The 24,497-nt window shown below is 37.5% G+C and overlaps 1 protein-coding gene across 2 annotated transcripts in view; it reads right to left on the reverse strand.

The window, feature by feature from the left end:
• Window positions 1-4,955: 4,955 nt before the first annotated feature.
• CYTIP (cytohesin 1 interacting protein) overlaps window positions 4,956-24,497 on the reverse strand; it is a 67,361-nt gene continuing 47,819 nt past the window's right edge. For both annotated transcript variants that reach the window (XM_019727181.2, XM_019727180.2), the window contains 7 exons: window positions 22,509-22,558; window positions 22,174-22,228; window positions 18,359-18,461; window positions 18,047-18,140; window positions 15,134-15,203; window positions 8,680-8,746; window positions 4,956-6,006 (listed from right to left, as the gene is read on the reverse strand). In XM_019727181.2, coding sequence (XP_019582740.2) covers window positions 5,540-6,006; window positions 8,680-8,746; window positions 15,134-15,203; window positions 18,047-18,140; window positions 18,359-18,461; window positions 22,174-22,228; window positions 22,509-22,558 — 906 coding nt within the window. In that variant the 3' untranslated portion in view covers window positions 4,956-5,539. The remainder of the gene's footprint in view (window positions 6,007-8,679; window positions 8,747-15,133; window positions 15,204-18,046; window positions 18,141-18,358; window positions 18,462-22,173; window positions 22,229-22,508; window positions 22,559-24,497) is intronic.

Below are 24,497 nucleotides of genomic sequence, written 5' to 3' on the forward strand. Positions count from 1 at the left end.
ACAAAAGATATCACACAGTGGTATTCTTTATCATGGGAAATTTAGTAGTGGTAGAGCTCTTCCTCACTGTTAGAAAGATTTAAAAAGTTGATTCTGTCAGCATCATTATTGTTACTTGTAATCTGTCTTTTCTCTTTGGTTGGTTTTAAGATTTTTTTTCACTGACTTAAGTGTTTCATGGTTCTACTATAATGTGTGAGTATGAGTTTATTTTTATTTACTCTGCTCAAGACATACATTTTCTGACTCAATAATTCATGGGTTTTTATCAATTCTGCTTAATTCTCAATCATCAGCTCCTCAAACATTACCTCCCTCTCATTTGCTCGTTCTCCCACTCATCTTTCATCTTTTAAGGATGTCCATTAGATGTGTGTTGGGTCTTTTCATTCTCTGTCCTTGTCTTTGACCTGTATATAATATTTTCAATCTCTCTCTCTCTCTCTCTCTCTCTCTCTCTCCATTAAGGTAATTTCCTATATCTTTCAGTTCACAAATTATCGCTGTATCTATGTGTGATATGCTATTCTACCCATCATGAAGATTTATTTTAAATGACAGTGTTTTTAACATAAAATGTGTTTATAGATCAAGATGGCAGAGTAGATAAACACTGTGCATGCTTCCTTCCATGAACACATTAAAATTACACCTAAATTATAGAACAATCAACCTGGAGAACCATCAGAAGTCTGGCTGAACAGACGTTTTATAACTACAGATATGTAGAAGACACGATGAGACTGGTAGGAGAAATGTGGAAGCAGAGTGGTCTAGCCCAAACTTTCGTGTGGTGGTTGAGAATCAGGACAGATATCTCAGCCTCAGAGGTTCCCCACAGAGGAGTAATTGCCCCAGCCCCACAGCAGCCTCCCCAGTCCAGGGTATTGGTGCCGGGGAAAGGAGCCTCCAAAACATCTCGCTTTGAAAAACAGTGGGGATTCCAACCACCCAAATGGGACAGAAGGTTGCAGGAAACCCAGATATCCTCTTAAACGGACAGCACACAGACTCACACTCAGACACTCACCCTCGGCTCCAGCAGAAGGACGGTAACTTGGGGGACGTAAGAGACATACCGGATGCAGACTGAGGTGTGTGACTTCAGAGCAAGGGTTGGAGGACAGTTACCATTTTCCCTGTGTGGGTTCCTTCTCCTGTGCAGCCGGCAGGCAGGCGCCATCTTTCCTGTGATAAGCCCATCCCCCAACAGGCCAATTCTAAATCTGATTGGTCTGGTGAACTCTGCTGGCAACTCCCCCAACGCCAGAGGCACTTTCTTGCAAGTAGCCAGCCATGCCCACGTTGCAGGTTTTCTGAAAAACTATCAGAGTCTGCAAGCCCCAGGCACGTAGCGACTGGTCTTGGTGTGCTCTGAAACTTTTGCTGAGTAGCTTCAGACTCAGTGCTGGCACCAAACCAGAGTCTACATTAACCTGGTGAGCACAACTCTTCCCCTTCTAGTGACTCCTTGAGAGTCTGCCTCATCCAACTCTGTACTGCACAAGACTTTATCAGTGGATGAACCTTAAGGGAGCCAGCAGGTGGCAGCAAGTCTCAGGGTGTCCTGCTTTTTGTGGAGCTACCCCAGGCCTGGTACTAGTGGCAGCTGTCTTCAGTTTGCAGCGTGATCTCTCTCACGTGCCTTCAATTTTAGCTGAGGCAGCAATCAAGTGTGGATAGCTTTGTAGATCTTTCCAGGTAGCTATACAATCTTGACCAGGTTCTTTAATTTCAAAGATCTTTAATATTACCATTTCTTTATACGAACATTTTAAATGGTAACATTCACCATTTATTTTTACTGAGTTTAGAAAAAACTCAGTATCTTTATATTATCAAATTTGTGAGCTCCTCGATTGGTGTTATGAACAGACTTTAAGGTAGCACCCTGACCCCCACCTCTTAATGCTCATGTCTTTGTGCAATCCCTGCTCCTTAAATGTGGGTGGGACCCATGACTTTTGTCTAACAAACAGAGTATGACATAGTTAATAGGATGACACTCTGCAATTATGTTCTGCTATAGGGCAAAAGTGATAGGATGCCAATCCTGGGGTTATACTGCATAATTTAAGACTCTGTTTTGCTTTCAGTCTCTATTTCTGTTGCCACCTTTTAATAAGTAAGCTGCTATGAATCTTGTGGCCACAAGAAAATGAGTCTGACAACAACCTGAGGGAGCTTAGTAGTAAATCCTCTTCCAGTCAGGCCTCCAGGCAAGAACTCAATGCTGGTAGACACCTTGGTTGCAGCCTTGTGAAATACTGAGCAGACCCAGCTAAGCTTTGTCCATACTCCTGACCCACAGAAACTTTGAAACAATAAATACTTTTAAGCCCCTAAATTTGTAGTAATATCTTAAATAAAAACAGAAAGCTGATACAAGTGTAAAGCCTTATTTAGTATAGGTAATGTTTTTGAAGAACCTCAGAGAGGGTTAAAGAGGTGTCAAGAAGTCACCCCAGATTTTTAAAAATTTGTTTTTAAAACAACCATTTCATTTAAGGTTGGTAGGGAAAGAGACAGAGACCATTTCATTTAAGGTTGGTAGGAAAAGAGACAGAGAAATAGAGACATAAGGGGAGAAAAGAGAAAACATTTTGACAATAAATAATAGCATACTTTTTTCAGAAAAGTATCAAATTTTTATTTTATTGCCCATAGTTCTGTAAGGTAATGGATATAAAATACAAATAATTTTGTGATCTGAAGGATTCAATATAGTTATGAATTGTTTACTGTACATAGATTATATACATCCATAAATACTTATACTTTATGATCATACAAACTGTCCACATTTGATTTCTTCAGTTCAAACCAGGATTTTTCATACTGTTTGCATCATATAACTAAGACGTAAAAGAAGAATGTTGTAAATAAAAGTTCATTTCAAAAATAAAATAATAACCGGTTTGACATGGTGGTGTTCCTTTAGATACATGACAGAGTAATTCCCAATATGCTTGATTCAAATTTGGTTTATCAATGCTATACTAGAAAATGAATTTCATAACAAATTTTAAATGAATGCAATTCATCAATATTACATATTTGACAATTTGGGGGTTAAAAAAACTTCCCTTTTCAATTATTTTCTTAGTATATTGCATCAAAGTGCTGTGCATGCAGTCGCTGTGCACCAGATTAGAGAAATGAAATCTTCTCAAACCCCACTGAGGTTATACTCAGTGTGAAAAGTTATGCTGTAAGAAGTTTACCCACATTTCCACTAACAACAGCTAGTTTTCTTACAGCTTGACCTACCCTTGCTTCCTGTACTTTGGTTAAAAGAGCTTTTCTTTTTTTCTAGAACACATCTAACTCTTGAGTCTAATTCTTCATATCATTACAGTGGAACTTGCTATATCCCTGCCCTGTGCTTTTTTGGGTTTGATGTTTACTGTAAGAAAGAAATATTTCACTATATTTAACACTTAAAGTCACAAGAAATGCAAATGGCCTATGGTCTACTTTCCCAAATGATCTATAGTAGTTCTCAAAACATTGCTCACATTGCAGAAGACTTTAAAGTCATCTCTACTCAAATAAATGTGATAGTTCTTTCTGCTGGACTCCGTGAAATAGTATTAACAGGAAATGCTGCATTCATGTAAGCAGATCTTTACCATGATAACTCTAGTCTACAATGCGAAATAAGCACTATTAGTCAAATCACAACTGGTTTGCAAGCCCTTGCTGAAAATAAATGTATTGTTAACCATGCATTTATTAATGTATCTATATCTGAAAAGTTGCTTATGGAGACCAGGAAAAAAAATGTTACCTTAAATGTTTGTTTGTTTTCCTATTTACCAAAGACAATATCCTTATCCATGCATCTACAATTGTATTTTAAGTAGTGGTGGTGGGCAAGGGGGAGCGGGAGTCCTGTGGTGATAACTACACAGAATCAGCAAAAGAGTAAACAATATCTAGAGAGACTATGAGGATTGGCAAGAGCCAGGAAGAACTGGCTTCCAGTTTTAGCCCTGCCATTCACTGACCATGGGAACTTCTCCAGATTCCAGCTTCCTTATCTGTATGCCTAACGCCTATTTCAGGGAACACAAGGAAAGCATCTTTAACCTACTAAGCATTCAGCAAATGGTAGACAGATTGCTACTGTTTCTGTGAAATGCACTGCCCACTGCTTTCCATATGAATGATTCTCAAGCAGAGACAACTGGATGCTTCTGAGTTCAAAAAATTAATAGAAAGCAAGTCTCAATTAGAATTTTTTATATTTAATTGTATCATTTATTTCTCACCCTACAGGCTTCCTTACCCTCCCCTCTTCTTTTCCCCTGAAAATTACTTGTTCTTTATTCTCTTTATTTAAGTGTAACAGTTCCATTCAAAGTCAACTATCAATTTCTCCCAAACACTCAGAGAGAGAGAGAGAGAGAGAGAGAGAGAGAGAGAGAGAGAGAGAGAGCTTAAAATCAGTAAGGGCTATTTATTGTCTGGATTAGCTATTCTAGAATATAGGTAATGAGCAGCTATATCACCAGAACAGAATAATCATGGACTCTAATGGGTCCTGAATAAAAATGTTATTGAATGGCTAGAAGTAATGTTATACTAACATAACAGGTAAACAAGTGCTGAGGCAATAACTATTTGAAATATATAATATAAAGTGAGGAGTAATGTGAAAAAGCTCTACAGGAGGAAAATCCTTTTTCTGACTCTAATTTTTCAAATTTTAGACATCTGTTTAAAAAAATCACAAAGCTGTAAGATCTCGAGAGTTCTAGACTTGTCATCAATGTTTAAACAGATCAAAATATGAACTGGGTAAGAAAGACATTTCCACCCGTTTTGTTTAGGCTGCCTATTAAAACAAACAAACAAACAAACAAACAAAAACACTTTGTAATCTTCCTCAGCACCCATCTTAGACAATTATTTTTCCATGCATCTCATGAAATGTATACCATCATACAAAATCTTATACTTTCTGCTTTATTATGACTATAGATGTGAAGAATGGCTTATGATCATCTTTGTTTATAATCCTTCATAGATTTTAACAGAAACATGCAAAACTGCCTATTATTATTAAGCCTCTCCAGAGGTTACTAAACTTAAGCTAACATAAACTTTTGAAACCTATCAATTAACCTACAGAAGATATTCCAAATAATTACATCATGTCACTTTTATTTACATTTTTATTTATTTGATCCCAACAGTTCTCAATATTTTACATGGATTATCTAGAAAATAAATATTACTCTTGCCTTCACAAGGAGTATTAGCATGAGCAGGCACTTGTGTTAATTTGTTCTATTATCTAACTTATAGCTTTATGTCCCTGATGTCTGTTTAGAACTTGAGGTGTTCTAATTAAAAAATGATTGAGTAAGCAAAAATAATAATAGAAAAATTTAAATAAAGGTCACTATTGTTATGAAATGGGATGTCAGATTTGCAATCCGTGTGCATTTTCCCACTAAGCTGGGTGGAGTTGATCTAAACAAGTCTAGCGACTTTTACGAAATAAGCTCATACAAAAGGGTACCACAACCCATCAAAAGCGACTCTCTTCCTCTTCCACAGGGTGATGAAGGCCAGGGATGAATTTCAAGAGTTGTTTCCGGACACTGCCCCTTCTGCTTTTCCGAGGCAGGGTCCCAAACATGCTTGAGAAGTTGCTTTCCCACAAGGGAGACATGGACCCACTGCTGGCGGTACTAATGCTCCGGTTTCTCCTTGAAGATGACCTTTTCAGAAACTCATCCCCATCCCTGACGACAAAGCACTCATCGTCTGTGCTTGTCTGCCGGCTGAAAGCTCCCCTGCTTGAGTCCTCAGACACACATGTCTGGTAGCCGTCCTCACTGTCCACTGTCATGGAGCTCAGCCAGCTCTTACAGCTACTCTCACTGGATAATCGATTTCGTTCCAGGAGGGCTGGGCCTGGCCCAGGTAGGCTTCCAAGCAACATTGATTCATCTATGTCCATGTTTTCCAAACTTGGGCAGTTAGCTGCATCACCTAAAATACAGAAAATAAAGTCTACTGTGAAATGGATCTGGGCATCAACTCCTACAAGTAAATACATCAAAGTGTATCTTCAAAGGGCACAAGAGTGAGTGTGAATAATATTTTTCACTGAGCTTTGACTTGCATGAATAAGTGAGTGTGTGTATGAGGCCACTTGATACCTTGTAATAGGATTTTTCAAACTACTGTTCATGGACTACTTTCCATGTAAAAGGGTTTCCATGGTCATGAAAATGGAATAAATTGAATAAATGTAAACAAGATTGTTCATATGAGATCAGTTGAACTCATCTGACAGTATGCCAGTGTGACTTGTAAATTTCCAAAAGGATCATTTCTTAAACTGAAGTGTCCCTGCAATCTTCTATTAAAATTCTCACAGAAATGGGATTCTAAAGAATATTATTGGGAAAAATATTGCCTTATGGATTTTCTCTATTTAGTTGCTCTGATTTTAAATTACTGTCTTTTTAAAATAATTCTAAAATTATTATAACATTTTTTGAAATGTATGGGAAAAACAGTTATAAATCCTGTACCTATTGGCTCATTATAGAGAATTCAAAGGTGTTTAAAGCAGAAAGGATATCTTCCAGCCTCAATATTCCAACTTTATTTTAGAATAATTTTAATACTAAATGCTCTGGAATGGTACTGTACCCAGAAAACAGCCCTGTCCTCCTCAAATTACTAATAATTCATTTGGAAAAAAAAAATGAATTTTATCTTCTTAGATGAATGTTTCATCAACCTTTTATAACCTATATCTCAGCTCTCCCAACTCAAATTTTAATCACACACCAACATCCTGTCCATGCCCCACTTGCTTCTGTACTGAGTTGATTGGTATGCTGCTAAAAGAAAGGAGATTATTTGTAATACTGGACTGAGACGGACATCAGCGTGTTTCGCATCTGCAGATTCAACCAACCTCGGTCTGAAAATATTGAGGGGGAAAAAATCCCAGAAAGTTCCAAAAAAGCAAAACTTGAATTTGCCACACTGCCCAGCACGACACTGAATCCACATGAATGAAGTGATATGTAGGCATACTCTGCTGTAGCTTATATGTACATATAGGCTATCTGCAAATACTACAGCATATTATTTAAATGACTTAAACATCCTCAGGTTTGGGTATCCACAGGAATCCTGGAACCAATCCCTCAAGGATGCCAAGGGAACTACTGTAATTAGAAGGTGACTCTGCTTCAGGAAAAGTACTAGAACATTGAACACTCAGAAATGATTGTACTTTGTGCTCATCATCTCTACTGCTGCTTTCCTCTGTCCTTGGTTGACAATATAAAAAGACTGTTTATTTTTCCATTTGATCTGCAAGGTTGATTATGGCCAGCCCTGCAGTGACTAATCATAATTTTTGCTAATACAACCTACTTTATTTCATCTTGCAACAAGTTGATTGAACAGCAAATTGCTTTGTAGAATCTCATGCCCTGAATATTTTAGGCCTAGAAAAAGTAAACTAAAAAATTCCTTAAATCTCTCAGAAAACGTATCCAACAATGGCTTTACGAGGAGTCAGTTTCCTTGATCCTGAGCTAAGGACCTTGTCTATACAAGGGTTCATTCCCATAGAACCCCAGGACTGCTTACACTTATCAGGCCAAACCCCATCTCCACACAAGAATTCTCCAAAAGTGGAGGCAAAGGTTTCCCAAACATCTTCAAGTCTGGAGAAATCCAAAAGGTAGCTGGATTTTGAACCTCTGTCTTGCTAGCAATACTCAGACTCCCAAAAAATCTATTATGTTTAAAAATATTAACTTAAAAACATAAAAAGAGAAGTGACTCATACATAAGTTTTATTAAACAAAACAAAACAAAAAAACAAACAGGACGTCAACACAAACCTGTAAGCCATAAATTAGTGTCTAATTAAAAGTTAAATGTATCTTTTTTCTGTAAACAGATTATCACTTTTGACAAATATTTAGTTATAAATAGAGACCTTAGCTTGGTATTACCTGAAGATAATATATCTATATTTCATACCTACATAGCTAGTGGTTTCAGTGAATTATTTGTACAATAAGTCCATTCCACATAGCAAATGTCACATCAATAAATTTTAACTCAGTCCTTCCTTTTATAATGCATACCATGGCAAGAGCCATGAATTTACCATTAAAATGATCACTCACATTTATGTCCTGGGTTTGGAGGCCACGAAAGAGATTTATCTGCGTTAATTAATGTAACTTACACAATGTGAACAAATGAGAAGAGCTCTACCCAAGAAGCATGCTACCATTCCACTCCTAATACTTTCTGAGAACTAGGCAGATCCTGAGCTATAAATGTGCTCAGGGATGTCATTCATCAGCTAAAATCAGGCAATCATTCCTACTGCTCTTCTAAAATCTCAGGGTGCCGCTTACAAGTATGTGCACACAGGTGCGTGTATGTGTATCTTCATGTGCATATGTGTTATGTGTATGGAGGAGGGGATGTGACTTGACTTGTCCCACCTTGAAATACATAGGTCACTCCAAAGGTCACACCAAAAAAACACAGACTAGTATTCTTTATCCATGCTAGACAATTTTTCTTGCAATAATGATAATCTCAAAGGAACTTACAGGCAGAAATACTGAAAGGGTAAAATGTTAGTGTGGTTTCTAAACAGGAAGTCACATTTACCATGAAGCAAGCGCTGTTCCTGTAACTGCAGAGATCTGAACTCCACCCATTTCTTCTTCAAGGTTTGCTGAGAAAAAAGAAAACAGAGTTAATTATTAGGAAACCCCAGCGAAGATAAAAATTTACTTCTAGCTGTTGAGATTTGTCATTAATTTTTTTCTTTTCTTTCTAGCACTAACAATCCCTACCATTCATTTGAAAGATTTTTTTTTCCCCGTTTGAAAGGAGGATACTGGAAATAAATATTACTTTCTCAAGAAATAATCTAGTAGCACCAAGAAGTCGAAACAATGATATCATTTCAATAGAAACACTAAAAATAGACAATAGAAACCATGGCATTTATATATAGTTTTTTATTTTTAAGAATATTATAGAGCCAGATTGCTTGGGTTTGTGTCCATTTGCTATCTATTTAGGCAAGCATTTACTCTGTGGGCTTCCCCCATCTGCAAGATGAAGACAATAAAAGAACCTAAACTCTGGAATTGTCAAGAAGATTAAATGAGTTAGTATATGTATAATGTTTAGAACAGTAGCTAGAGCTTAGTAAATGTTCACTAAATACTGTCCTCATCCTATAAGCCCGACTCACTAAAACAGTCTTTTCTGCTGGACATCTTTATTTTCCACACTAAGAAGGGGAAGTCTACCTGCTTTGAATGGCTTCCTTGGAGAGCTAACCTTAGAACACTGCTAAACACCTTGACTTCTGAACTGCTTCCTTCCTCATATGCTTTCTTCTCTTATATGCTTCCTTTCTCATATGCTGCCCAGCATATGACAGGAGTGGCTCAGGGTGGGAATGGAGTGGCTGCTGGAATGGTCAAGACAGCACACGAGGCCTGGATTAGCCCCCAGACCGGACTGAGGCGCTGGAAATAGAAAGCCAGCCAGGCAGAAGGCATCTGACAAGGCACCTTCAAAGGCTCATTCTCCCTCCAGCTCTTTGTTCTCTACTCCACCCATTCCTTTGCCATTTCAGTCCCCACAGCCAGCCCAGCAGGCAGGCACAGCTCAGATTTGTCTGAGGACACTTATGCCAGAGGAAAGGCAGCCTAATTGGAAACAAGGAGTCCTTTGTATGAAACAATCTGGGAAGGGCAGACGAAAGCTAAAAAGGAAGGGAGGAGGGGGAGTACATTTGGAAGACGAAGGTCTAAGGAAAAGAAAATAATAAAATTACAAGAACGTTATTAAATGATTAAGGGAAAAATGACCGGTTTCTCAATTCAGGGACTAAATAATCACTGGGCAGGGTTTTCTAATCCTTGATAACAGGAACATTTAGCAGGAATCCTCATGGTTCCCAGTATACTATACAAGCAATACATCAAAACCATAAAATGCTTGGCTCCATTAATTTCTTGTTCTTTCTCTACTTTGATATTGTCTATATGGCTATAAGACTGCTGGGCTACCTGAATCACAGTTCTTGTTATCTGTGTAAATCTGTGGTCATGTGAAGGTCAAAGTTAGGGAACCCAAGGAGTAGAGAACTAACAAGCATCTGGTCTTGATTCCAAGCCCATTCTTCTTTCTTAAAGAGGTTTACTTCCTACAAGACTACAGAGTCCAACAAGGGAGCATAAAGATAGGTTAACAGTCAAAACTAAATATAGTGAGAAGAGAAAGTTGCATTTCTGCACTTATTATCCAGAAATACAAAGTCAGGGCTCGGCAAATAGTTCATTTTTGTAAAAATAAAGGTTTTAAAATATCTGTTGATTTGGCCCAGTCATCTAAGTATGTCGTCACTTAAACCAAGAAAATACCAGTGCAAAGAGCAGATGTGTCAGTAACTAAAAGTTTTCAGAGTAATATGTAAGCTTCCCTATTTTTCTCAGTGTTTTGTTTCTGCCTGTTAGTAACATCACAGTTGCGTATTTGGACAAATTTAATCTTTCACTATGAGAAAAAAATTTAGGCACATGTGAGATCTAACCATACTGGGCCACAACCCCTCACTGTGCCTAGATCAGTGCCTGGTACATAGCAGCTGCTCAGTAAGTACTGGTAGAGTGAATATATGAAAGAATGGCTTCCTGAAACAACACTCAACTATCACAGATTGGATATTTTAGATTGGACATATTTCCAACATTTTCAATCTACACAAGACAGGCATCTAGCTAAACATTTCCATGGCACTTTACTACCTTTACAGTGCTTTCACGGATAATATGCTGTTTAATTTTCCTAACTGTCCTAAAAGTTTCAGGTTAGAAAATAAAGGTTCAATGTAGCAAAATATTTCCCAAGGGCTACAAACCCAGTAAATAACAGAGCTAAATTAGAAAGTAACTCCCCCGGCTAGCCCATTGGACGAACAGTTTTCATGTTAAACATTTGAATCATAGGTCATGAGAAAGGGAATCCCTGAACACAAATGAGTCTTTTGAAGGACAGAATACACACTTATAGGACGCCAAACTAAATATCATTGTGTGAACGGGAAGCCAGTCTAACCCTAGTTATAGGTCAGACCCAGACATTTCTGACTCAAGAGATGAACTAGAAATCTCACAATTTCAAGATTAAAAAAAAAAAAAGAACAGAAATGTAAGAAGGTAAGCAGGAATAAACCCAAGGGTCTGCTAGACCAGGAGAAGCAGAAAGAGGTAGCTAGGAATTTGGATCCCATGGATATACATAATTTAAAGGCAGTTAAGCAGCACAGGATAGAGATAAGTTTCCTACTTGAGAAAAGAACCTTAGCTGAAGCTACCCCACCATGAAAAGGAGGCGGGAGAAAGAGGCTGATGGTGGCTATGGCTCATGTAGAGCTTGTACCTAGAGGGGCAGCAGTACATAAACGCAGCCTCGTGACCTGAGCCAAGCTCTACACTGACCTTCTAGGGAAGGCAGCCAAGCTTCCAGGGCTGCTCTGGATTGGGAGCCTTGAAGTGAAGAAGGCAACTGCCCAACTATCACACTAAGTAGAAGGGAGAGGTCACAATCAAGGGAAGTGGGCAAATTATACTCCAAAACACCCACATAGTGACAAGAAAGACAACAAAATTGATTATCAGTACTTGGATTCTCTCCAAATAAAAGGAAAATACAAAAGTGTTCAAAGAAGACTTTAAAACAAGAATGTTTACAATCTTCTGAGAGATAATGAGATCAATGTTAATAAGAACAGAAATTTGAAACAAAGAAATAAAACAAGAACAGATAAACATGAAAAAGAGCTATTTGAAAATTTAAAAATTAACTTTTACAATTCAATACAAAGAACACATTCTATACAGGACGCAGACAACATTATTGAAGATATACTAAGGAATTCAACAAGAACTTAACAAAGATAAAGTAATACAAAATATGAAAGAGCAGTTAGGGAGCATGGAAGATAAATCAAGGGACTCTAAGATATGTCTCACTGGAACTCCAGAAGATAATTTAGGGAACGGTAGAGAAGGTATAAGTGACCTTTGAACAATGCAGAGGTTAGGTACACTGACCCCATCCTCCACAGTCGAAAATTTGCATATAACTTTTCTCCCCAAAACCTAACTGCTCATAACCTACTGTTGACTGGAAGCTTTACAGATAACATAAACAGTCAATTAACGCATATTTTGTTTGTTATATGTCTTATGAATTGTATTCTGAAAATAAAGTAAGCTAGAGAAAAGAAAATGTTATTAAGAAAATCATAACAGAAAATACATTTACAGAACTGTATTTATCAATGCCATAAATTTACATCATGTTTGCAAGATGAAAAAAATCTGTGTATAGTAGACCCATGCAGTTCAAATCCATGCTGTCTAACGGTCAATTGTATATTCAGAGAGCAAGATGCTAGTTTTCCAAAACTAAAGAAAGTCACAAGTCTTTAGCTTGAAAGGGCAGTGCAAATTCTAAGTTCCAAGCAGGACAAATTTAAAAATGAATCTAGAGCTATCACATTGTGGTGAAACTAGAGATCAGTAAAGATAAAAGAACATCTTAAAAGCAACCAGCAAAAGATTAAAGATTGCCACAAACTAAAGTACTGGTTTTTCTTAAAGACCCAAAAGTAGAAAATCCTCTAGAGAGAAATACCAAGAAAAAAAAGAAAAGAAGGCATGAAAAGTAGTAGAAATAAAAATGGGGACATAATCACAGTTATGATAGAAAACAAAAAGCTGATAATAGAATTTTTATTATCAACTTCATGCAATAAATCTGAAAATTGAAAAGCTTTATTAACAAAAACATAATTCAATAAAACTGATTAAAAATAAAATAAAATAAAACCACAAAGTTTAAGCAATCTTATAACTAATAAAGAAACTGGAACAGAATTTAGAAGTATTCCCACCGAAAAAAGAACTTCAAACCCTGATGATTCAGATAGTGTTATAAGTATTCTACCAGAGAACAAAAAGGGGAAAATACTCCCCAGCTCATGCTAAGAGTCCAGTAAACGTGATAAAGATAGTCTGAGAAAAAAAAAAAAAAAAAAAAGCACAGGCCATGTTACCTGTAAAATAAAGCTACCCTCAAAAATCCTAAAAAAAATGCTAGCAAATCAAAGCTACAAGTATATAAAAAATGATTATAAATTGTGACTACGTTAGGTTTATTTTAAAAATGCAAAGGTAGTTTTACTTTAGAAAACATTCAAATGTCACTCACCATATTGACAGATTTTTTTTAAATAAAAAAATGGAGGACAATCTTAACACATGCAAAAAAAAAAGTCTTTGGTAAAATTTAATACACAGCACTATAAAGACTACCAGCAAACTTAGTATAGAAGGGAGCCTCTTTAACCTGAATAGTATCTTCATATAAATAACTCAGTCCGAATAGGGAAAAGTCAAAATCATTCCCTTTAAAGTCAAGAACAACACAAGAATGCCTATGATTATAGTTTCTATTTATCGTTGTACTGTAAGCCCCAGCCAGTGAAGAAAAAAGAACTGAATGTCATTCTTAACAGGTGGTTATAATCTTTATAGAAAACTTAAATAATAAATAATTTATTAGAAATTATATAGTTGAGCAAGGTGTCTGAACATAATAACAGCATAGAACAGTTTATTTTACATATCTTTACATTAATCTCAAAGTATTAATTTTAATAAACTATAAGAACAAAAATCCTAAATTATAAAAGAATAAATCTAACAAAAGATTTATAGGATCTATTTGCATATAAGCATAAGAATTTATTTCAAGACATAAAGAAAACAAAAACTGGTGAGATCATCTATTAGCAAGAAAACTCAATACCATATGGATATCCAAGTCTCCTCAAGTTGATCTAGCTATATAAAATGTAATATCAAACAAATCTCTACCATTTATTTAGGGAACTTGACAATCTGATTCCAAAATTAATATAAGCAACCAAAGGACCAAGAGTAACTTGGAAGGCTTGCCCAATCAGATATCAATATTTATCATTATTGTATAATAACTAACTTTAAGATAAACAAATTGATCAGTGGATCAGAACAGGGATCCTGTAAGAAAATCCACACATACATAGAACTTGCTTAAAAATAGAGGTATCACTGCAGGTTAAGTGGAGAAAAGAAAGATTACATGGTACTGGAAGCACTAAGCATTCATATGGAAAGAATAAAAATAAAATTGGAATCCTATCTCACACTAATACAAAAATTAATTCTGGATTAATTAAGGACTTAAATGTAAAAAGAAAAACTTCAAAACTTTTAGAAGAATATATAGAAAATGCAGATTACTTACAAAAGATAAACAATTAAGAGCTCACTCATAAGCAAAAATATCAACAGAGCAATATATTCAAAGTGCTAAGGGAACAAAACGTCAACTGAGCATAATTAAATTATCTAGCAAAACACTTTCAACAGTAACAGTGAAGTAAAAGATACCTTTTTTCATTTGGCAAATAAAGACCCTCACTGAGGGATGTACTAAAACAAGGAAAGTAAACCCGGAGTTAAAGAACTAAATACAAGAAAAACAGAGAGCACATCAATTCAACAGGTTAGTATATTTGTGCACTACCAGCTATTTAGAACAAAACCTATATTTTTTCATTGTATAATTTGATGAAAGTCTCTAAGTAAGCAATAATAAGGAAGACTGGGGACTTAAGTGGATATTTAAAGCATCCCAAGGTCCTCTATCCGGGAGAGGATGGAGAGATATTGAAAGCTGTATGCATCTTGTGTGTTTCAAGGGAGATCCCAGGTGCATGAATGAAAAGTTCTTCAAATGATGGCCTTCCTTTAGCCTTTCTGAGCCTCATAGACACACAGAAGGAGGAAGGGAAAAAGCCATTTGCATTGGTTTGTGGGATTTTATATACTTGCAAAGGTCATTGTGTGGCTCTGTGATACGTCAGCAGTTCAGATTCATCACGACATTTCATCTTCACAGGCTGTCTCAATGCCTCAAATAGATATTTATTCTACAACTCACATGTTCAAGGATAAAAAATGTGCCTTACTGTATTAAATTAAATTACCTTTAAAACTTGCAGCTTTGCTTCAAGCTCTGTTCTTTTGAGAATCGTTGTTCTGTTAAGAGTCTCTATGCTGTTTTAAGAAAAAAAAAAAAAAAGGAATGGAGGGAGATAGCATGAGTGACTCAGTCAAACAAGTACCATCCTTATGGAGCACTAAAATCTGAGTACAGACTAGCCTTAAAAAGCAACAAAAATGTTGTGATTCTCACGGCACTTCAAGTATCTGGACCTAGGCCAAATCTTCTGACAAGATTCAGAGAAAGAAAATGGAAAACAACAAACAAAAATCTCCCCTTGGGAGGGTGACTGAAAGAAATGATTCTGGTTAATTTGTGAACTGCAGCTCATTTTATAGAAGCCACATATGGTAATGATGGTTGTCCTCTACTAGAATCTATTTTTGTGGGGTCTGGCTGTATCCCCTTTCATTTGGTGAATATTTTATTGGGCATCCACCATGTGCCAGACTGTAGACCTTGTGCTAAGCACGCAGGGTACAGCAATAAGAATAACAAGCACGAGGACTTTCAGACAGTGGAATCAACATGCTATTTCCTGAAACAGTGAAAATCCTTTCCTCTGTAGGATTCTAGGAGCTTTTACCTCTGCACATTGCCTTAATTTTGGAACTAGAACAAATAAAACCAGAACTCCTATGAGATAATCTTCATATGACTCTCTCATCTCAAAACCTTTTAAGTTCACAAACTTTAATCTTAGAATTATCAATTTAATAGTGTTCTTTCTCCCTATACCAAATACCTTGCTAAAAATAAAAAATAAAAAAACTTGTACTATCCTGAGTGATTTGATTTGTGTTGTGGGCACAAGTTAGAGGCCTTTATTTTGATTACTAAGCCATCAATCTGAATAAGATAAATTTCATGTGTGAGTCACACACCTAAGCATTTTTAAAGTACTGGTTCAAATTCCTTCTGATAAATAAGCTGTCACTCTATTTACAAAGATGCAATAATTTCTGAAGGCATGGTAAAAATAATAGCATTAAATTTCCCTCTATTTTTATTAGCATCATAGCCAAGATAACAAGATGAGAGCAAGCGAAGCCATTATCTGCTTTCTCATTAGGGCGGTCTTGATTCTGGGCAACAGTGAGGATCCCTGTGAATTTGTCCCCTTGAGACTTTTCATGTTGACCTGACCTGCCCAAGCAATAGACGTGTATTGGCCAAACGGCAGGCCTAGATTGGCTGCTCTCTTCAGTATTTGTATAGACTGTCTCTCATTTTCCTGATCTCTGGCTTTCCCACTATCTCCACCCATTGCCCCATGATTATCCAGCTGAGGTCTGCCCACTAGATGAAGGGACTGAGACTTAGCTAAGATCAATCATCTGGAAGTGATGGAGTACTGAGTCCAGCTCTATGGATCCTATGAATTCAGGGTAAAGAGAAGCTTGAATCTATAATGTAAGAACCATATAGAATCCAAGAGAAAATGTTGGCAGTTAGACTCAGTCCTCAATTATCCCCAGTCATCTTTCAAAACTACACACACACACACACACACACACACACACACACACACTTTGTAGTTTTAGACTAGAATCACTAAAGAGTGTGCAGCAGGTCTTCTATTGGCAGCTGGCAATGAGCAGCTGTGGTATAGCAGCTGAAAAGAAGAAATCCTGGCCTCCCAGCTCTGTCACTTACTAGACAGTTGATCTTAACTAAGTCTCATTTAAGCCTTGGTCACTTCAACTATAAATAGGAAGAAAACGAATCTCACGAGGTGGCTGTGAAGAATAAATGAGGTAATATAGGACTCACCTTAATCAGGGTACATTCTGAACTACCCAGCCTGGCTGATAGACCCGTACTCTGTCCCTGGCCAACTTTGTTTTCGTTCCTTATTATTCTCCATCTAACTCACCAACCACTGATCACACTGCCTTCCTCTCTAACCCTTGGATGTGCAAGCCCATTTTGAGAAGAGAGGCTTCTCTCTTTTTTGAAATGTTCTCACCAAGGATTGATACAACTATCCTTCTCTTCATTTAGGTCTCAGCTCAAAGTTCACGTCTTCAGAGAGGACCACTTTAAATACCTACGCTAAAGTAGTAGCCCTCTTATTCAGTGTTCTATCCCATTATTCCTTATATTACTTTCTTCATAGCAGTTATCAATAATTGAAATATCAAAATTATATATTCAGGGTCTTTTTTAAATCCATCTCCTTCTACGATTAAAGCACTCCAAGATTCGTCTCCCCTGAGCCTATCACAGTGCTGGAAACATAGTATTTGCTCAATAAATAGCATTTCAACGAATGAGTGAATTCCATCTTTTAACTAATTATTCAAGTCTTATTAGGTTCTAGAGATTGTATAGTGGAAAAGTCAGTCAACTCTCCAATTGGGGAGACCAATGTCCCACTAGTAAGTTTGGAATAGTAGCAAGTATGAGTGTATGTTTACAGGGTGGGGAGGGTTGGCAGACTTTGTTCTTTCTTCCAAATGGAAGACTAGAAGAGAAAAACAATTGACTTGTGGTATAAGATGAAAAAACTCAGCCTTTCTGACTTTTTTTATTTGTTCTAACCACAAGATTATATCACCCATGGAAACGGGACCAGTTTCTCTCTGTCCAAAGAGAATGTGTGCCAATTTAATTGAATTAAACATTAAATATTTTTTTTAAAGGCTCTCCCTCCCACTCAGACGTTTGGACTATTGATGTCCTCTAACTTCAGATGTTGACAACATGTTCAAGTTTGAGGAAACCTTGAGAAACAAAAGGAACTGATAAAAAACGTCTGTACCCAATCCCAAAGCTATGCTGCACCACCTCCTTTTTTGTGATCCTGAACAAAAAGTCTATTCATTCACTCAACAGGCATTATGAGAGACCGTAACATTTTGTGAAGCCCCACAGGAAGCAGACAGATAGTTACGTTAGCAGGTTTCCTGATGATCTGATCAGGTCAACAACTTGCTTGTGGGTAAAGCCTTCTGTGCTCACACCATTGATATTTGCAAGGACATCACCTGGGAGATGCCAAGAAAAAATGAGTGTTAAAGCGATTGGTTAAATAATCCTTCCTGACATGCAAACGAAGGAAAACAAGCAAGCCTCAAAACTTAACAACATAAAGGTGCTAATAAAATTCAAAGCAGCAACCACACAAATCCTGAGCTTCATTATCAAAGAGTTTTATTTTCTTGCTATTTAAATTATTTCTAACATGAGCAGAGTTGTAAGTTACCAGCTTGCAGGCCAGCGCAGTGTGCTGGGCTGTCCTCCTGGATTTTGCAGATCAGCGTGCACAGCTCTGAGGAGCAAGTGTTCTGGTTCTGGAGCCTGTAAGTCTGTAAAAATTAAAGTGGTACAGAATTACTACTCAAAAAACTCAAAATCTATTTGTCAAAAAATTAAATGGCATCAGTTACCTTAAATGGTATAACATTAAATGCAAACAACAATTTGCAAAGGCTTTCCTGGGTAGAAACTGAATCAAAGGTACCAATTTTGTAATCCTACCAGAGAATCGGCAGACAATCTCATTCATTGTGAAAAAAAAAAAAAAAATCTGGCTTGAGAACAAAAGTAGGATGAGACTGGCTAAATGTTTTATATTTTCAAGGCTTAGAAACCACCCAATGCTATCACGATTGAATGTTTATTAAGAATAATTAAGTTTTCCATTTCCCAATGGGATAAAATAATAGTGACCAAGAGCGAAGGGAAAGATCTCCACGAGGTTCTCTCACCCTCAAGGACTTATTACAGGAGAGTAGAAAACAGTACACTCCCGGCAATGGAGATATGCCAACAATAATTATTTTAAATCAGGGTTCTACAAATAATGACAATCTGCGCTGCATTAATTCAAAAGTACTATAATTGACTCAATTACCTTCATTTCTGAGCACTCGCTGGTATGCCTGCCCCGAATAATCCCGGGTTCATTAACTACCCAACTAAATCAGAAGAAGTTGTGCTTCGCCTCTTACCTCAATTTGGCAAAATCAGTTTGTTTTTGTTCTTCACATTGTACCGAGCACTGGATAAATGTTTGCTAGGTATAGGGCCCAATGACCTATAGCAAGCATATGTTGCTTTTTCACACATTTATGAGGTCTAGTTCCATTTGGAGTCCAAAATCAGCTTTCTGATTTGAAACATCTGATTCCTAAAATTAAACCCCATTCAAGGACTGCTTTCTTGTGGAAAAATGAATGTCTGGTGATCATTCCTTCCTATTTTACAGACTTGCAGGCTCCAGAATCAGAAGTCAGTCAAGTACCAGCAACTTCTAGAAACTAGATTTTGTTAACCTGTAAGTGATTTCTATGTACTTCAGAAGGCATTTAGAATCCCCATATCTTAAAGGTAAAAAGGACTTTGAAAGATCATGTACTATATTTCCCACCTATGTCAGAGACCCTTTGTAACAGCTTTTCTGTCAGGAAGTCTTCTTGCCACAGCCCAGACCTTTCCTGAGATGGAAGGGTGTTCTAGTTCATGTGGTACATGAACCAAAGCTATAACAGACACTCCTTTGGGAAACCACTGTTGCAACAACTCTCATTAGCAGTGAAAATCTACCCTCCATGTCCAGTGATCAAAGTGAGTACAGTGAAGGGAAACGTTGATTTATGTACCCCGTATCTGAATAAGTGTTTGCAATGGGTGTAAAATTTGTGGGTTAGAGATAGAGAAGAAAAGGCAGAAGTTCCAAAGTTATGGAATGAGTTGAATCTCTCTCTCTCTCTCTCTCTCTCTCTCTCTCTCTCTCTCTCTCTCTCTCTCTCCCAGTCTTCTAGCTCCCATTTTTTTAATGACAGAACAATCCTTAGAGACACAAAAGTCACACTGCCCTTTCCCATGCCCAGTGACGTTTATTCTAACACTTATCATTTGCTGATCTCCTACTGGTACCAGGCACATTACTCAGTACTTGCTCTGTGTTATTATTTGAAATTCCTAAAAACCCCACAAGGCAGCATCGAGAGGACGTGAACTCAGTCAGATGTGCATGAATCTAGAGTCTGTATTCCTATCACTCTGCATGATTCTCATTAGCAGCATAAAAGCAGCACCCATGAAAAACCAGAAAGGAGGGTGAACTTGTTCTTTCCAGTGTACCCTTCACCTGATAGACCAGGACCCAAATACATTTAACAATGGGTGCACGATGTGGGTACATGAGGTTCTATCTGGTCTTCAAAAAGCTCCCATAGTATTGCCTCCATTTGATGACTACTGCAAATCTTATGAGTACTAGAGAAGAAATTACGACATGGAGCTGGTATTGGAAAGCATGCACCAAAAGGGCGTGTGTAGAGAGGAGAGGGTTCCTGCATTGCTGAGATAACACACACATGCTCCAGTTCAGAGGTGAAGCCTTTAGCTCACGTTGATCTCCAAATGTGCATGGTGCTGTAGCCTGTGTCTACTAATGGTAGCTTTGACTCTTCCGTGTAGAAGAAGTGTTTATGGTATGGGGGAGAAATATGAGGAAGTAGTGACACATATCATAGAAGTGTGAGAAAAAAAACCCTAATTTGTCACTTTACATAAGGGTACGTGAGTAGTCACCAATTGTGTTTTCAGTAGCAATGACTGTACCTCCTTGTGAATAATTCTCATTTAAAAAGAAGCAGTCACAAAAAGTACAGTGTCTCTACAACAGAATAAGGAGTGCTTAACATGAATGGAGAATAATAAAGAGGACTATGCTCCTAAAACTTGATGGAAGAATTATAGATTTCACCAAATTTAAAAGTAGAAGAGTTCAGAAAGTTGACGATATCTTCTTTTCTCCTACAGCCTTCTCCCTGTTCATTGCAGATAGAGTTCCATTTTGTTTCTTTAGACATGAAGCATGTTTTACTTAGCTTCCTGTTCCTTATCTTAAAATACACTGTGACTTTCCAACTGTGGGGCTGATATGTAGAGACCAAAGTTTTTTGAAAGCAGCACCAGAGCTAGGACCTAAAAGTTGATGTGCAGTATAAGGATATGATTACGCAAAATACATCTAAAAGAAACCCAAAAATGTCATGGGAAAAAAAAAGCAGTTAACACTACTGTTACACTTAATTGTATTAGGCTTCCTTGGACCTACCTCTCCATCTTTACAAATATCGCCATGAAAAAGCAGACAGCAAATAAGAAATGAAATTCTAGGGCTATTACATAAAAATTGATAAAGACTGTTAAAATTTTTCCTAGAGCATGAGTGACTATGAAAGTAGAGTAATGTTCTGAAATGTTTCAAGTAATAATTACAAAGTGCTGTCATTAATAAAAAAACAAGTACAAATTTCTCATTATATCCTATATGAAACCTTCAGTATTTTCAAAATGATCAGGAGCTATACATGAATACATACAGTCCTTACATACAAATACAGAGGGTGCTAAAAAAATGTATACACATTTTAAGAAAGGAAAACTGTATTAAAATTGTTATACTCAACATATACCAATAACAAAAGATGCATACAAGTCACGTTTGACTTCTGCAGTTACAAGAGGTGCTCAAAGTGGTTACCATCAGCGTCCAGACACTTCGGATTACAGCAAACTACTGCTTGGGCAACGTTGACCAAAGTGTCCACTTGTATACATTTTTTGGCACCCCCGGTATATATGCTGTCAAGTATTTCTTGAATACCAAACTATAGATTTAAAATCTGACATACAGTATAAAAAAATGATCATGCAAACACATCAGAAATGCAAATATATAAAATGCACATCTATAAAGAAGAGTGTTTTACTCTCTTATTTAAGACCTGGCTAATATCAAGCTTTACTGATCAATCTGAGACTGAAGCAACTAAGAACAAGGAGCCAAACAAGTCTCAGGGGTTTTATTTTCTGTGTGTGTTTGTTTTTTTCCTTGATGGTACCCAACACAATGAAAGATTAGCAAAACAGCCACACATTGAATAAAAAGTCCCAGTCTCCATTGTTCTCTAATCTTGACTTCATTCTTTCTTTGCACATATAGTGACACTACCAGTGCCACTTTCTTTATTAAAAGTCTGGAAACACTTGAAAAATGCCCACCTGAATTTCAAATCCAAATGTTCCATTATCCTGCTTTTCCACAGTAACAAGCTTTCTGCAATAAAAAAAAAAAAAAAAAAGTTAAAAAATAAAATTAGAAAACTATAAATGAAGGTCAAAGTATGAATTTAGCACAAACTTATTAAAATAGCTGTCACAAATAAAAATAGCTGACATTTATGTAAACTGTAGTATTATGACTCTGTATGTTATGTGGTGTGTGTGTGTGTGTGTGTGTGTGTGTGTGTGTGTGTGTGTTATCTACCAACAGTCTGGAGAGCTGTGTTCCTAAATATCTTTGTGAGAGACCAAAAAAAATAAATGAATCTCTTTACCTTTGAGACCAGGAAAAGTCACCTAAAGAACTTGATCTCGTCAAAGCAAGCTGAAAAATACAAGTACACAGTTATCCATAGGTCCTTAAGACACATTTGTAAAATATTCTAAATCACAAAGGACTTTGCTTTTCATCACCTTCTTTGGCCCATCTCCTGGGAAATTGTTACATAAGGGCAGTAATTTCCATTCTCTAGCAATAATAGCAAAGGAGAGCTGGTGAAGGGAACGTTCAGGCATTCTGTTTAGAAAATTAAAAGAGGCTCTGATAATACACTGTAGCAAAAGAGTTAATGTAACGTGGCAAAATTCCAGAGCTTCCCAAAAGAATTACATATCTATCTGTATTTAAAATAGCCTCTGGGATTAACCATAGCAATTTAGAATCACACTGAAATACAAAGAAAAATAACACCTATGGAATGGCAGATAAAATCCAAATACTTGATAGTTTTTGAAGATGCTGATGAGATGACTATGCTTATTTTAGTAGTTCAATATGTTACCATTTTTAGCAGGCTAAAACAACCGCTAAAGAACCAACTCACACGCAGAAATGCAATTCAAGTGAAACCAAAGACTCAAAACCTCAGTTATCTTTATGATTTATTTTTGTAATACTTTTGGAAAAGTGCAGTGAGAGTTCCAACCAAGAAAGGAAAGGAACCTTACAATGGTATAAATGGTATAAATAATATTGCCTTCACTCCTTTCAATGTTTTGGAAAAGATCATACAAACATAAGCTTCTGCTATACATTCTACCACTATAAATTGAGGTAGAGTTAACTGAAGGTGGCATCTTGTCTTTTAGGTAATTGCTGTGCTTTTTTGTATGTTGTGCTTTGTTTATTCATCTAGGAATTAACAAATGTTAATTAGCCTTTCCTCAAGTGTTGGTCCAGGGGCCCAAAACATAAGTTTATGCCCATGGTGTTTATCTGTTGTCATGCAGGGAGTCACGCAGGGTCTCTGGTCCTGCTCCCCACATAAGAATGCAGGATATGGCTAGGCCAAAAAGGAACACTCACGGAGCCATAGGTAGGGGAGTCATAACACTATAGTCTCGCTGGCAACTGGGTTGGAGACACAGGAAGCAGGAGCCACACTGTCTGCAACCTACTGTCCACCTCTCTGCAATCTGCAACCCGCATTCCGCCACGCTAGCTGCAATCCATGTTTGCTAGCTCAGCCACCATCTTCTTGCTAGCCCCCATTTTCTGCTAGCATAGCCACGGCAGTTATATTAGTGGCCAATGGCTCACTGGTTACAGCTGACGGCCAACTAGCCACAGCAGATGGCCATCCAATCACAGCTGATGGCCATTTACTACCTGAGCCAGCACCTTTCTATGTGAGGCCGAGAGCCTGGAAACTGATTTCTGGGGCTCTGTCCCCACACCTGTCAACCTAATATGCTTGTTGTAGACCAGTTGTCATGCGGGGGACCCTGCTCGCTGCGCCATTTGTCGTGCGGGCGGCCTGCGGGGTCTCTGCTCCCGCTCCCCATACAGGAACGCAGGATATGGTGAGGCCAAAAAGGAACACCCACGGAGCCATAGATGGGGGAGTCATACCACTATATTCTCTCTGGCGGCACTATACTCTCACTGGAGGCTGGATCCACACTGTCCGCAAACCGCCATCCACACTTGCCAGCCCAGCCACCATCTTCTTGCTAGCCCCCATCTTCCTTCTCTCTTCTCTCTCCCTCCTCCTCGTAGCCACAGCAGTTATATTGTGGCCCATGGCTCACTGGTTACAGCTGACGGCCAACTAGCCACAGCTGATGGCCATGCAATCACAGTTGGCCATTTACTACCTGAGCCAGCACCTGTCTATGTGAGGCCGAGAGCCTGGAAACTACTTTCTGGGGCTCCGCCCCCACACCAGTGAATACATAAAATGTCAGATCAATGCACAGTCAGTCCAAACAAATAAAAATAAAATAGAGGATGAAAACCAGAAGGAGAAAAACACGTAGAAGAA

This window comes from Rhinolophus sinicus, linkage group LG01, assembly GCF_036562045.2.
Source record: "Rhinolophus sinicus isolate RSC01 linkage group LG01, ASM3656204v1, whole genome shotgun sequence".
Lineage (NCBI taxonomy): Eukaryota > Metazoa > Chordata > Mammalia > Chiroptera > Rhinolophidae > Rhinolophus > Rhinolophus sinicus.